The sequence below is a fragment of the Chiloscyllium punctatum genome, chromosome 48, assembly GCF_047496795.1.
Source record: "Chiloscyllium punctatum isolate Juve2018m chromosome 48, sChiPun1.3, whole genome shotgun sequence".
Taxonomy (NCBI): Eukaryota; Metazoa; Chordata; class Chondrichthyes; order Orectolobiformes; family Hemiscylliidae; genus Chiloscyllium; species Chiloscyllium punctatum.
Window position 1 is genome coordinate 22,109,030 of NC_092786.1, and position 15,897 is coordinate 22,124,926.

A 15,897-nucleotide genomic window follows, 5' to 3' on the forward strand; every position below is an offset into this window, starting at 1 on the left:
TGGGGGTGGGGATAGGGAATGGGGGGGTGGGGATGGGGAATGGGGGGGTGGGGGTGTGGGTGGGGTTGGGAATGCGGGGGGTGGTGGTGGCGAATGGGTGGGTGGGTTTGGGGATGGGGGTGGGGGGGATGGGGGTGGGAAGATGGGTGTGGGGATGGGGGGTGGGGGTGGGGTTGGGTGGTTGGAGGTGGGGATGTGGGGGGTGGGGGTGGGGAATGGGGGGGTGGGGATGGGGAATGGGGGGAGGTGGGGATGGGGAATGGGGGGAGGTGTGGATGGGGAATGGGGGGAGGTGTGGATGGGGAATGGGGGGAGGTGTGGATGGGGAATGGGGGAGGTGTGGATGGGGAATGGGGGGAGGTGTGGATGGGGAATGGGGGGAGGTGTGGATGGGGAATGGGGGGAGGTGTGGATGGGGAATGGGGGGAGGTGTGGATGGGGAATGGGGGGAGGTGGGGATGGGGAATGGGGGGAGGTGGGGATGGGGAATGGGGGGAGGTGGGGATGGGGAATGGGGGGAGGTGGGGATGGGGAATGGGGGGAGGTGGGGATGGGGAATGGGGGGAGGTGGGGATGGGGAATGGGGGGAGGTGGGGATGGGGAATGGGGGGAGGTGGGGGTGGGGAATGGGGGGGTGGGGATGGGGAATGGGGGTGGGGGTGGGGAATGGGGGGTGGGGAATGGGGGGTGGGGTGGGGAATGGGGGTGGGGGTGGGGAATGGGGGGTGGGGAATGGGGGGTGGGGTGGGAATGGGGGTGGGGGTGGGGAATGGGGGGTGGGGAATAGGGGGGTGAGGATGGGGGGGGGGTGTGGGGAATAGGGGGGTGAGGATGGGGGGGTGTGGGGAATAGGGGGGTGAGGATGGGGGGTGGGGAATGGGGATGGGGGGTGGGGGTGGGGAATGGGGGTGTGGGTGTGGGGATGGGAGTGGGGAATGTGAGGGTGGGGAGGGATGGGGTGGTGAGGATGTGGGTGTTGGGGAGGTGGGGATGGGGGGGGTTGGGGGTGGGGAATGGGGGGTTTGGGGGTGTGGATGGGGGGGTGGGGGTGGGGTATGGGGGGGTGGGGGTGGGGTATGGGGGGGGTGGGCAATGGGGGGTGGGGGTGGGGAAAGGGGGGTGGGGGTGGGGAATGGGGGGTGGGGAATGGGGGGGTGGGGGTGGGGAATGGGGGGGTGGAGGTGGGGAGTGGGGGTGGGGAACGGGGGGGTGGGGGTGGGGATGGGGAATGGGGGGGGGTGGGGAATGGGGGGGGGTGGGGAACGGGGGGGTGGGGGTGGGGAACGTGGGGGTGGGGATGGGGAACGGGGGGGGGGGTGGGGGTGGGGTATGGGGGGGTGGGCAATGGGGGGGTGGTGGTGGGGAATGGGGGGGTGGGGGTGGGGAACGGGGGGGTGGGGATGGGGAATGGGGGGGTGGGGGTGGGGAATGGGGGGGTGGGGAATGGGGGGTGGGGATGGGGAATGGGGGGGTGGGGGTGGGGAATGGGGGGGTGGGGAATGGGGTGTGGGGATGGGGAATGGGGGGGTGTGGGTGGGGATGGGGAATGGGGGGTTGGGGGTGGGGATGGGGATGGGGAATGGGGGGTTGGGGGTGGGGATGGGGATGGGGAATGGGGGGTTGGGGGTGGGGATGGGGATGGGGAATGGGGGGTTGGGGGGTGGGGATTGGGATGGGGAATGGGGGGTTGGGGGTGGGGATGGGGAATGGGGGGTTGGGGGTGGGGATGGGGATGGGGAATGGGGGGGATGGGGAATGGGGGGGTTGGCGGGTGAGGAAGGGGAATGGGGGGGTGGGGGTGCGGATGGGGAATGGGGGGGTGGGGGTGCGGATGGGAAATGGGGGGGTGGGGAGGTGGGGAATGGGGGGGTGGGGAATTTGGGAATGGGGGGGTGGGGTGGGGAATGGGGGGGTGGGGTGGGGAATGGGGGGGTGGGGAATGGGGGGGTGGGGAGTGGGGAATGGGGGGGTGGGGAGTGGGGAATGGGGGGCGTGGGGAATGTGGGGTGGGGTGGGGAATGGGGGGGTGGCGAGTGGGGAATGGGGGGGTGGCGAGTGGGGAATGGTGGGGTGGGGAATGGGGGGGTGGGGGTGGGGAATGGGGGGGTGGGGGTGGGGAATGGGGGGGTGGGGAATGGGGGGGTGGGGGGTGGGGGTGGGGAATGGGGGGGTGGGGGTGGGGAATGGGGGGGTGGGGGTGGGGAATGGGGTGTGTGGGGAATGGGGGGGTGGGGGGTGGGGGTGGGGAATGGGGTGTGTGGGGAATGGGGGGGTGGGGGTGGGGAATGGGGTGTGTGGGGAATGGGGGGGTGGGGGTGGGGAATGGGGTGTGTGGAATGGGGGGAATGGGGTGGGGAATGGGGGGGTGGGGTGGGGAATGGGGGGGTGGGGTGGGGGTGGGGAATGGGGGGTGGGGGTGGGGATAGGAAATGGGTGGGTGGGGATGGGGAATGGGGAGGTGGGGGTGGGGATGGGGAATGGGGCGGTGGGGATGGGGGGGTGGGGGTGGGGTTGGGAATGCGGGGGGTGGGGAATGGGTGGGTGGGTTGGGTGGGTTTGGGGGTGGGGTGGATGGGGGTGGGAGGATGGGTGTGGGGATGGGGGGTGGGGGTGGGGTTGTGTGGTTGGAGGTGCGGATGTGGGGGGTGGGGGTGGGGATGTGGGGGGTGGGGGTGGGGAATGGGGGGAGGTGGGGATGGGGAATGGGGGGAGGTGGGGATGGGGAATGGGGGGAGGTGGGGATGGGGAATGGGGGGAGGTGGGGATGGGGAATGGGGGGGGTGGGGATGGGGAATGGGGGGGGTGGGGATGGGGAATGGGGGGGGGTGGGGATGGGGAATGGGGGGGGGTGGGGATGGGGAATGGGGGGGGTGGGGATGGGGAATGGGGGGGGTGGGGATGGGGAATGGGGGGGGTGGGGATGGGGAATGGGGGGTTGGGGATGGGGAATGGGGGTGGGTGGGGATGGGGAATGGGGGTGGGTGGGGATGGGGAATGGGGGGGGTGGGGGTGGGGAATGGGGGGTGGGGATGGGGAATGGGGGTGGGGATGGGGGTGGGGGTGGGGAATGGGGGTGGGGGTGGGGGTGGGGAATGGGGGTGGGGGTGGGGAATGGGGGGTGGGAAATGGGGGGTGGGGGTGGGGAATGGGGGGGTGGGGAATAGGGGGGTGAGGATGGGGGGTGGGGGTGGGGAATGGGGGGTGGGGAATAGGGGGGTGAGGATGGGGGGTGGGGGTGGGGAATAGGGGGGTGGGGAATAGGGGGGTGAGGATGGGGGGTGGGGGTGGGGAATGGGGGGTGGGGAATAGGGGGGTGGGGAATAGGGGGGTGAGGATGGGGGGTGGGGGTGGGGAATGGGGGGGTGGGGGTGGGGAGGGGGGGGGTGGGGGTTGCGAATGGGGGGGTGGGGAGTGGGGTGTGGGTGGGGGTGGGTTGGGTGGGGATGGGGGGTGGGGGTTGGGAATGGGGGGGTGGGGATGGGTGGTGGGGAGGGGGGGTGGGGGTTGGGAATGGGGGTTGGGAGTGGGGTGTGGGTGGGGGTGGGTTGGGTGGGGAGTGGGGTGTGGGTGGGGGTGGGTTGGGTGGGGATGGGGGGTGGGGGAGATGGGGGTCGGGAATGGGGTGGGGGTGGGAGGATGGGGGGTGGGGGTGGGGTTTGGGTGGGGGGTGGGGTGGGTGGTTGGAGGTGGGGATGTGGGTGTGGGGGTGGGGAATGGGCGGGTGGGGGTGGGGAATGCAGGGATGGGGAATGGGGGGGTGGGGATGGGGAATGGGGGGGGTGGGGATGGGGAATGGGGGGGTGGGGATGGGGAATGGGGGGGTGGGGATGGGGAATGGGGGGCTGGGGAATGGGGGGGTGGGGAATGGGGGGGTGGGGATGGGGAATGGGGGGTGGGGAATGGGGGTGTGGGTGTGGGGATGGGAGTGGGGAATGTGGGGGTGGAATGGGGAGGGGAGGGGGCGTGGGTGGGGGTGGAATGGGGAGGGGAGGGGGCGTGGGTGGGGGGGGAATGGGCTGGGGAGGGGAGTGGGTGTGGCTGGGGGGGGAATGGGGTGGGGAGGGGAGGGGAGGGGGTGTGGGTGGAGAGGGGAGGTGAGGGTGTGTGGGTAGGGGGGGTGGGGAGGGGAGAGGGGGTGGGAGGGGAGGGGTGTGGGTGGGGGGGTTGGGGAGGGGAGGGGTGTGGGTGAGGGGGGTGGGGACGGTTGTGGGTGGCGGGGTAGGTGTGGGTTGGGAGGTTGGGGGGGTGGGGTGTGGGTGGGAGGTTGGGGGGGTGGGGGGTGTGTGTGGGGCGGTTGGGGGGGTGGGGTGTGTGTGTGGGGCGGTTGGGGGCTGGGGTGTGGGTGGGCAGGTGGGGGTGTGGGGTGTGGTTGGGGGGTGTGGGGCATGGGTGGGGGGGTGTGGGGTGTGGATGGGGGGGTGTGGGGTGTGGTTGGGGGGTGTGGGGCGTGGGTGGGGAGGTGGGGGGTGTGGGGTGTGGATGGGGGGGTGGGGAGGTGGGGGGTATGGGTGGGGAGGTGGGGGGTGTGGGGCGTGGGTGGGGAGTTGGGTGTGGGGTGTGGGTGGGGAGGTGGGGGGTGTGGGTGGGGGGGTGTGGGGCGTGGGTGGGGAGGTGGGTGGTGTGGGGTGTGGGTGGGGCGGTGTGGGGCGTGGGTGGGGAGGAGGGGGGTGTGGGTGGGGAGGAGGGGGGTGTGGGGCGTGGGTGGGGAGGTGGAGGGTGTGGGGCGTGGGTGGGGAGGTGTGGGGTGTGGGGCGTGGGTGGGGAGGTGGAGGGTGTGGGGCGTGGGTGGGTAGGTGGTGGTGGAGGGTGGGGTGGGGAGATGGTGGGGAGGGGAGTGGGGGTTGGGGTGGGGAGTGGGGGTGGTGGGGTGGGGCGTTGGGAGGGGGGTTGGTGTGGGGTGGGGAGTGGGGGTGGTGGGGTGGGGTGTTGGGGAGGGGGGGTTGGTGTGGGGTGGGGGTGTGTGTTGGGGTTGGGCGGTTGTGGGGAGGGGCGTTGGTGTGGGGGAGTGGGGAGGGGGGTGGGGGAGCTGGTGAGAGGGGTTGGGGTGGGTGGGGTGTGGGGAGTGGTGTTGGTTTGGGGGGGTGGGAGGGGTGGGGTGGTGAGGCAGTTTGGCAGTGAGGGGGTGTGGGCAGTGCGGGGAGGGAGGTTGGCAGTGAGGGGGACAGAAGGGAGGGGTGAGTGTGGGCTGGTGGAGGAGGTGGTGGGGTTGAGGGGATTGAGCGTGGATAGAGGCTGAGGGTGTAAGGTTGTTGGGGGAAGGACAGGGCAGAGAAGGGCTGTGAGTTGGGCATTGGGGAATAGTGTTGAGGGGACAATAGTCAGGGTGATGGTGAGGGAGGAAAAGTCTAAGGGTGTGGGTTTTCTGGGGCAGGAGGAGGTGATGGATGATGAGGGTAAGTGGTTGTGCTGAGGGGAGGGTGAGTGTGGGCAGGTGGTGGTGTGCTCTGCCATTCAATCATGGCTGATATGTTTCTCAACCCCATTATCCTGCCTTTGTCCTATAACCCTTTATCACCTTTCTAATAATGAACCTGCTTCTGTCTTAAACACATTGACTGACTTGGTCTCTACAATCTTCAGCAATGAGTCTCACAGATTAACCACTCTCTGGCTGAAGAAATTTCTCTTCCTCTCTCATCTAAAGGGTCATCCATTCACTCTGAGGTTGTGCCCTCAGGTCCTAGCCTCTCGAATTAGTAGAAACATCATCTTCACGTCCACTTTGTCAAGTCTTGTCAGTATTTTGTGCATGAGAACAGTCCACATCTTTCTAAATTCCATTGAGTAGACTACAATTGTCATTTATTTTAACTTGTATTTTAGGAGGAATAGGTAAGAAATTTTAAAAAGTTAGGGCAAAGTCTTAGTTCAGTTAGAGTCATAGAGATATACACCATGGAAACAGACCTTTCGGGTCAATCCGTCCATGCCCACCAGGTATCCCAACCCAATCTAGTCCTTCCTGCCAGCACCTGGCCCATATCCCTCCAAATTCTTGGGTTGAAAAAAAAGAGAGTATGCTGCAAGACTACTACACTGGGCTGCTAGAATACTGGGCCGGAAGCCATCACCAAAGTAGGTCATCCCGCCAGTCCACTGGAATCTTAGGCTGCAAGTCTCCGCAAAATCCTGAATCCGCCTCACGGACCATCCTCGTCACTGATTGCGGGAAGGAAGATGTCCCGTGCTGCCACATGCTAGGCTGAAACCACCACATTGCCAAAGCTGCTGCCCACCTGGTTGATGGATTTCCAGACGCAGAGTCTTCAACTGCTGTCCTTTGACAAGCCCTTCATCCCAGGATCGTTCTTGTAGTCCTCCTCTGGACCACCTCAAAGGCCAGTACTCCCTTCCTTAGATACAGGGCTCAAAACGGCTTTCAATATTCCAAATGCGGTCTGACCAGAATCTTATACAGCGTCAGCAGTACATTCCTGCATTTGTCTTCTAGCCCTCCCAAAATGAATGCTGATATTGTATTCATCTTCCTAACTGCCAACTGAGCCTGTATGTAAACCTTCTGAAGCCTTTCCTCTTTAGAAATAGTGAATGCCTCTATTGTTCCTTCCAAAGTGCATAAACTCTCTCTTTTCCACATTATATTCCATTGTATTCCCTCTTTGCCACTCTCCTAGTCTGTCCAAGGCTTTCTGCAGCATTCCTGCTCCCTCAGCACTACCGTCCATCCACTTATATTTGTGTTATCTGTAGGCTCAGCAACAATGCTGTCAGCTCTTTAGTCCAAATTGTTAACATAAACATGAATGGCTGTGGTCCCATTCTGATGAAGGGCTTATGCCCGAAACGTCGACTCTTCTGCTCCTCAGATTCTGCCTGACCTGCTGTGCTTTTCCAGCGCCACACTTTTTGAAAATGATCTCCAGCATCTGCAGTCCTCACTTCCTCCTCCCCTTGACAAAACTGTGCGGTCTCTGCCCTATTTTGCCAAGCACTTCCAAGTACTACTTAATCTCATCCTTAATAATGGACTGTCAAACCTTACAAATGACCTAGGTCAGGCTAACTAGCATCTAAATTCCTGTCTTCAGCCTCTCTGTTTAAGCAATAGTGTCATGTTAGCCATTTTCCAGTCCTCTGCGACCCTCCCTGACTCCATTGATACCTGAAAGATCACTAAACCCTCTACAGTTTCCTCAGCATCTCCTTCAGAACCCTGAAGTGGTCAGAGTGATTCACCCAACTTCAGACATTGCAGCTTCCTCAGCGCCTTCTCTTTAGTGATAGCCACTACACTCATCTCTGTCTCCAACTCCCTTGAAGTTCTTGTATGCTGCTGGTATCTTCCACTGTGAAAGTTGATGCAAGTACATGTTCAGTTCCTCCGTCGTTTTGGTTCCCCATTACTACTTCTGCAGCCTAATTTTCCAGCGATCCAATGTCCACTCTTGCCTCTGTCTTATCTTTGAGATGTCTATTAAAAAAAAAACTCTTGTAATTTTACTTGATATTACTTGCTGGCTTACCCTCAGACATTATCATATCCCCCTTATTGCTTTGCTGGTTATACTTTACAGGTTTTTAAAGGTTTCCACAACCTCTGGCTTCTCCCTGATCTTCACCACATTGTTTGGTTTTTCTTTTGATTTTCTGCTGTCCCTGCCTTCCTTTGTCAGCCATGGTTGTCTCATCCTGCCCTTAGAATGTTTCTTCTTCCTTGGGATGAATTTCTGCTGTGTCTCCTGAATTATCCTCAACCTCCTCCCATTGCTGCTGCTTCATTTTCCCTGCTTGGCTTCTCTTCCAGTGAACACTGGCTAGCTCCTCCCTCACGTCTTTGTAAATTAAACTTTTATTCAATTGTAATACTGTTACATCTGATTCCAGCTTTTCCCTCTCAAACTGGGGTGATTTCTATCATGTTATGGTCATAGCCCCTTGGGGTTCCTTCAACTTAAGCTGACTAATCAAATTTGTCTCATTGCACATCACCAGATCCAAAATTCAGTGTTCCCTAGTGAGCTCTATCACAAGCTGCTCCAAAAGAAAAGCTCATAGACATTCCACAAATTCCATTGCTACTAACCTGACTTTTCCTGGTCCACCTCCATATTGAAGTCTCCCATGATTATTGTGATAGTGCCTTTCTGACATGCCTTTTCCATCTCCGCATTTATTTTCTTCCCCACATCCTGACCGCTGCCTGTACACGACCCTTCAGGGTCTTTCTTCCTTTGTGGTCCCTCAACTCTACCCACACATGCCACGCCTTCTGACTCGCTATCACTTATTATTGTCGACTTAAGTTCATTTCTTGTTAACAAGGCAAACCCTGCCCGTCCTCTCAATAGGACAAAGTGAGGACTGCGGATGCTGGAGATCACTGTCGAAGAGTGTGGTGCTGGAAAAGCGCAGCAGGTCAGGCAGCATCCGAGGAGCAGGAGAATCAACATTTTGAGCAGCATAAGCTCTTCATCAGGAATTCACTAGGACTCTTGTTCCATGTTGCCTTTGTTTTCCACTCAGTATTCCTGAGAAACACTCTCTCATATGTCTTATTTATCTGCCTTGTGAATGAGTGTAAGCCTACTTGCAGTTTGCACGGTAGCAATTATAATCCAATTTGCCCCTTTGTTTACTTAAATTTTTTTGTTTTCTTGCCTTTCTTTAACTTAAATTGTGGTCAAGAGTTAGGTATTAACCATCCCAGAGATTAATTTGGTCACATTTCACACTTGTGATGACTTGTAGAATAGTGGGGCTTGGTTTCCAGCATGCTGTTCCCATCAGAGGGAAGAGGGAATTAATGAATGTGACTGATTGAGGAGAGGATGGGAGACTGAATGGGGGCGGAAGAGAAGGAATAGGAAAGAAAGAGTGGGAGAGAAAGTGAAGAAGGAAGGGATGAATGTGACAGGAAAAGGAGGGCTGAAGTGAGGAAAGGGGAATGAGCAGGGAGTGGAGACAAGAGGGGAAAGGGAATAAGGAGGGATGGAAGAAGGAAGTGGGGAGAGGACGAGGGGAATGGGGCAATGGAGAATGAATGAGGAACTGAGGGAGGAAAAACAAGGCATTGAGGAACCAATGTGGGAAGGAGAAGTAATAGAGGAGGTGTGGAGTGGGAATGGGTAATGGAGGGGAAGTGAGGGAGGATTTGGGAGGGGAGGTGTGTGAGGATACAAGAAATAGTGGGGAGGGGGAGATGAAGGTGGTTGGTATGGGAGTGGATGACAGAGGAAGGGCGGTCAAATGTGGGGGTTGGGGACGTGCTCAGCGAGTGAGAAATTAGAGAGGGAAATATGTAGGGACGGGCGGGAATGAAGGGAAGAGAGCTTATGAAAGTAGGAAATGAGATTGACAGGGAGTGATGCAGTTAAAACGAAAGATGGTGGGAGGGTTTGTGGAGAACTGCAGAAAGTGAAGGAAAAGAAGGGGGATTACAAGCAGGATAATGAGGGAGAGCAACATAGAACAGTACAGTACGATACAGGTCCTTCGGTCCTTGAAGTTGTCCCCACCTTTTATCCTACTCCAAGATCAAACTAACCTACATACCCTTCATTTTACTGTCATCCATGTGCCTATCCAAGACTCACTTAAATGTCCTGAATGTATCTGACTCTACTCCCATCATCGACAGTGTATTCCATGCACCCACCACTCTCTGTGTAAAGAACCTGCCTTTTACATCTCCCGAAAACCTTCCTCCAATCACCTTAAAGTTGTGCCCCCTCATGATAGCCACTTCTGCCCCTCTATCTATGCCTCTCATCATCTTGTACACATCTATCAAGTCACCTCTCATCCTTCTTCGCTGCAATGAGAAAAGATCTAGTTCCATCAACCTTTCTTCATAAGACATACCCTCCAGTCCAGGCAGCATCCTGGTAAATCCCCTCTGCATCCTCTCTAAGACTTCCACATCCTTCCTATAATGAGGCAACCAGAACTGAACACAGTATTCCAAGTGTGGTCTAACCAGGACGCTACACAGCTGCAAGCATAACCTTATGGCTGTTAAACTCAATCCCTCTGCCAATGAAAGCCAACACACCATATGCCTTCTTAACAACCCCATCAACTTGGATAGCAACTTTGAGGGATCTATGGACATGGACCCCAAGATCTCTCTGTTCCTCCACACTGTCAAGAATCCTGCCTTTAACCCTGTAATCAGCATTCAAATTCATCTTTCCACAGTGAATGACTTCACACTTTTCCAAGTTAAACTGCATCTGTCACTTATCAGCCCAGTTCTGCATCCTGCCAATGTCCCATTTGCAACCTACAACAACCTTCCACACTATCCACAATTCCACCAACCTTGATGTCATCAGCAAACTTACTAACCCAGCCTTCCACTTCCTCATCCATGTCATTTATAGATATCACAAAGAGCAGAGGTCGCAGAACAGATCCCTGTGGAACATCACTGGTCATCGAGCTTCAGGCTGAATACTTTCTATGTATTACCACCCTCTGTCTTCTGTAGGTCAGCCAATTCTCTATCCAGCCAGCCAGTCAAATGTCCCTGTATCCCACGCCTCCTTACTTTTGGAATGAGCTTACCATGGGGAACCTTATCAAATACCTTGCTAAGTGGAGTAATGAGGTTGACAGGGATGTGGATGGGTTAGAGTGGAAGGGAGAATGAAGAGGGAGGAAAGGAGAAATGAAGGAGTTGGGAGGGAGAAATAATGGGAAGGAGGGAGGGGTGTGGATAAATGAAGGGTGGGAGAAGGAAATTAGGAGTGTGGAGAGGGAAATGAGGGTAGGATGGCATTGCAGAGGGAAATGAAGGACTCAAAACTAGAACAGGTTGAACCATAATCTACAAAATGGGCCTGTTGTTCTACCTACTAGTCTTGGATTGAGATTGATGTAAATTACAGATTCGTTGCAATTAATTAGCATGCTAGCATCCTGCCTTTAGTTTAGTATGGTTCCTTACAACTGCTTCAAGCGAATATCAAATTTGTCCAAACTATATGTATGTCATGTATCACATGGATTTTGACCTGACAATCTGTTTATAAACACAACTTATTGTTCTGGGGTCCTTTAAGTTAAAAATCACACAACATCAGGTTATAGTTCAACAGGTTCATTTGGAAGCACTAGCTTTCGAAGTGCTGCTTCTTCATCATTGATAACAACCACCTGATGAAGGAGCGTCGCTCCGAAAGCTTATGCCTCCAAATAAACCTGTTGGACTATAACCTGGTGTTGTGTGATTTTTAACTTTGTCCACCCCAGCCCAACTCTGGCTCCTCCAAACCCTGTATTTTAGTACCTTTTAACATGAAATGTCACAGATATTGCTCAGGATGTTGTCAGGTAGAGTTTGACACTCAGCTGTATAAGGAAACAGGACAGGCAGCCAACATTTTGGTGAAAGGAGATATTAAACTGTACCCATATTTTTGTGGGTTTTGATTTTGTAAACTATTAACACACAAACTCAGAGCAGGAATAGGCTGTTTAGCCCCTCAAATCTGCTCAATCTTTCCTGTCTAATTCCAGAATCCGCACACCAATGTTCTGGAGACCAAAGGTGAAAATTCCACTATGGCCAGTGGTGAAATTTGAATTCAGTAAAATGTAGAATAAGAAGTGCCAGCCTAAAGGTGGCTCAGTGGTTAGCATTGCTGCTTCACAGCACCAGGGACTGGGTTTGATTCCAGTCTTGGGTGACTATCTGTGTAGAGTTTGTATGTTCTCCCAGTGTCTGCGTCGGTTTCCTCGGGATACTCTGGTTTTCTCCCACAGTTCAAAATGTGCAGGTTAGGTGGATTAGCCATAGAATAGAATGAATTCCCCCCGGTGTGGAAACAGGCTATTTAGCCCAATAAGTCCACACCGACCCTCTGAAGAGTAACCCACCTAGATCCATTCCCCTACCCTATTACTCTACAATTACACAGACTAACGCACATAACCCACACATCCCTGAACACCACGGGCAATTTAGCATGGCCAATTCACCGAATTTGCGCATCTTTGGACTGTGGGAGGAAACCAGAGCACCCGGAGGAAACCCACGCAGACACAGGGAGATAGTTGCCCGAGGCTGGAATCAAACCTGGGTCCCTGGCGCTGTGAGGCAGCCATGCTAGACATTGAGCCACTGCAAATGCAAGGTTAGACATTGGGTGGGAGGCTGGGTATAAGTGGAATGCTCTTTGGGGGGTCAGTGCAGACTCAGTGGGTCAAATGGCCTCTTTCTCGACTGTATAATAGCGATTATGTAACCATTGTCAATTGTAAGAACTCATCCAGTTCCCTAATGTCCTTTAGGGATGGAAATTGCTGTTCTTACCTGGTTGGCCTACGTGTGGCTTCCCACCCACATGTGGTTGACTCTTAACTGCCCCTGGGCAATTATCCGTGGGCAATAATAGTTAGTCAAGACAGTGATGCCCATATCTGTGAAATAATTAAAAAAAGCACCACATTCCATTCAAACCTTACCCCCTTCCTTATTTACCTTTATTGTTGAGTAGCTCCTACGCTTTAAAATTTTCATTCTCTTGTTTTAAAATTCTGTCACAGTTTCAGTCCTTCCTTTCTTTGATCTCCTATAACCTAGTGAGATTGCAGAGCTCCAACAATTCTGGTCTGTTCTACATCCCAATTACAAAAAAAAAGACTCCAGCATTGGTGGCTGTGCCTTGAGTTGCTGAGACTCTCAGCCTCTGAAATTTCTTCAGCCTTGCCACCTGGTATTACTTTCTCCTCTTTTAAGATACTAACCAAAATCTGTTTCTAATCAAATGTTGCCATTAGATGCTGACACAACAGTCATGCCCATATCCCATAAATTTATTTTTTTTAGAAGCACTTCAGGAATTGTTGATATAAACCAAGGTTTTTGTGTTTTCTTATTACCATGGTCCACCTTATTGCAGCAATTTTGAATATCATTTTTGTTGATTACAAACAGTTGGGGCAGTCTAATGGAGTGGACAGCGTAAATGCTATTTTTGGGAATTTACAGGGAAATTCAGATTTTTTTTAGATTCCCTACAGTGTGGAAACAGGCCCTTCGGCCCAACAAGGCCACACTGACCCTCCGAAGAGTAACCCATCCAGACACATTTCCCCCTCTGACTAATGTACCTAACACTAGGGGCAATTTAGCATGGCCAATTCACCTAACCTGCACATCTTTGGACTGTGGGAGGAGACCGGAGCACCCAGAGGAAACCCACGCAGACATGGGGAGAATGTGCAAACTCCACACAGACAGTTGCCCAAGGCTTGAATCGAACCTGGGACCCTGGTGCTGTGAGGCAGCAATACTAACCACTGAGCCACTGTGCAGCCTGTCTAAATTATTTATTTAGATATTCCACTAATAAATGTTCTTTCCAGATCCATGGTAATATTTTCCTGAAACAGTTAGGAACAAAGAATAGCTATGACGTTTTTGATTTTACGCTTTTCTTTCTCCTCTGGACAAGTGTTGGTTTTACAATATTCATACTGCGGTCTTTATGTGGGATCACCGCTAATTATGACCGATGAATTGTGTCCCTCAGGAACCTTGTTCTACTTTGTGAAGTTGGGTCATCCACTATGGTTGTATTACACTACAACTGCAACGTCAATACAAGACTAAATCGCATGATTTTGGCTGTCTTATTATAAGTGCATTCATCCTTAAACTGTGTTACAATTAACCTATTTTAGATTATATTTTTAAAAGAATCTGAATAGTAACTAATTTGTATTTAACTGCCACATAATACTCCAAAACTCAGTTCAAAGATCCTTCTCAAAGTATTATGCAATAAATAAAACATATTGTACAACTGGTTGCATGATACAAACGTCACCTAATCAATGCCAAATGCAATCCTGAATTATTTGTTGCCATGGCATTTGCATTCTTTGGTACTTTACATAGTATATGCCTTTTATAAGTTTAGGGCCTTACTTGTGCAAAGCATAAAGTTTAACTACTTAAATGTGTTTTTCTTCTTTATTGGTAGAATGAAGTTTGTGTGTCCTGGAGGCCATCATCAGAATATTCCGGAAACTTGTGAGTGCGGAACTGGTTGCATGTTCGTTGTTTATTTGAAGAGTAGTCCACTGCGGGAGTGGTTCTGATGAAATAAACTGTGTGGCAACTGACGCAGCTTTTTGCCCACCTGGGGGTGCAGTGCTAATGACATTTAACTGTTAATTATAGAGTCAATCTGTATGCATGTTGTATAAATTGGTTCCACTAATATTTTTCATTAAACAATTTTATGCCAACTCTTGATTGTCAGAATGAACATAAATGTATGAAGAATCTCCCACTTGTGTATTGATCCCAGAGTTAAAGCTGTTCACACAAAGGATAGAGGAAACCTGAAATTCTCTCCCTTAGAAGAGTTCATCAGAATATTTGAGGTGGAGATCAATAGGTTTGGGTTGAGTGACAGTATCGAGAGAGAAAATAGACTTAAGGGATCATCCATGATCTAATTGATTTGGCGAACATTATTGGGGAATAATACTTTCCTCCTGTTCCTAAGAACACAATGCTTGGTCATTGAGGTGAGTCATAAATCTTTTTGCAGATTTGAATGTCTACCAGTAGAGTTACAGAGATGTACAGCATGGAAACAGACCCTTCAATCCAACCCGTCCATGCTGACCAGATATCTCAACCCAATCAGGATCTTTGTTTACCTGTAGCTAGTGTAGAAGGGCTAAATCTGATTATATTGATTTTTTAAAAAACTTTTTAAAGGAAAGAGGGCATTGTTAGTGACTTATTGGCCATCCCTAATTTGTTGTTGATTTCAATGACCTGTAGGGTCATTTCAATATCAGGTGAGTCAGTCAGTTTTGTCAGCAGCCACATATAGGCCAGACTGAGCAAAGGTGACAGATTTCCTTCCCTAAATGAACAATACCAGTTCATGATGGTTATCATAGTTGCCACACTGAGACTATATTGTAGACTTATTTAAATTTCACCAAATACTATGATGGGGTTTGAAACCTTGTCTCCCAGAGCATTAACCTGTGGATTTCTCTGTGTACCCTGTCTCCCTCATGTGGTGGGAATTCCTACATGGATATGGTTTTAAGATATTTCCTCAACCCCAGTTGTTAACAGCATCAATAGACCTTAATGAAAATCAGATGCCTGGTTAGTTTCCATTTGATTCACCCTGACTTATGCAGAGGGGCCGGTTAGGGTGCAAAGCCACAGTAGAAATCTGCTAAGTATAAGATCACAAATTGTCAGATGACTCACACCTATGAACATGAAATCACAATTGTTTGGCATCTTTAACACAATAAATGTCCCAAAGTAACTTAACTATGGAAGTGGCTATTGAACCAAAGGAAGACACAGTAAAAGGAAATGCCCAAATTTGAAGCTCAAGTATATGTTGAGGCAGAGGGATTTACGGAAAGTATTCCAGGGTATGGAATCTTGGCCATTGTAATTGTGGCTATCGATGGTAGGGTGAAAACCTCACATCTGAGAGATGTTGAGTTAAGGGAGGGGTGAGAAGATTAGAAGATGTGAGATTGGCTTGGAAAACTTCTTGCCTTCAGATTAGCACTATAGTCAATACCATTGAAAACCACAGAAGTAGATTATCTGTAACCTTGTCTTGTTGGCATCCAGTTACCTTTCCTAGAACCAAAAAAATGGAGGGTAATCTGAATCCTAGTCTCACTTAGGAGCTGGAGACAGTATAGTTTTAGCAAAGCAATAATCAACATTTTAACAAACCTGGATTAACTTTGGAATTAATGTGAGTTGTTCTTGAATTGCTAAAAGTATGCTGTATGAGTTGTATGCCGAATAAAAGGTGCTGTGATGTAACAAAGATATGCCTTGTCCTCAACTCCAAGAAAGTTTCTTCTATTTCTTTCTTTCCCACTGCAAGATTTAACAGTTTGGGAAAAGGTTGTAATACTTAACAG

The 15,897-nt window shown here is 52.5% G+C and overlaps 1 protein-coding gene across 2 annotated transcripts in view; it reads left to right on the forward strand.

The window, feature by feature from the left end:
* stard5 (StAR related lipid transfer domain containing 5) overlaps positions 1–15,897 on the forward strand; it is a 43,552-nt gene that overhangs the window by 3,475 nt on the left and 24,180 nt on the right. For both annotated transcript variants that reach the window (XM_072564799.1, XM_072564800.1), the window contains exon 2: positions 13,953–14,002. In XM_072564799.1, coding sequence (XP_072420900.1) covers positions 13,953–14,002 — 50 coding nt within the window. The remainder of the gene's footprint in view (positions 1–13,952; positions 14,003–15,897) is intronic.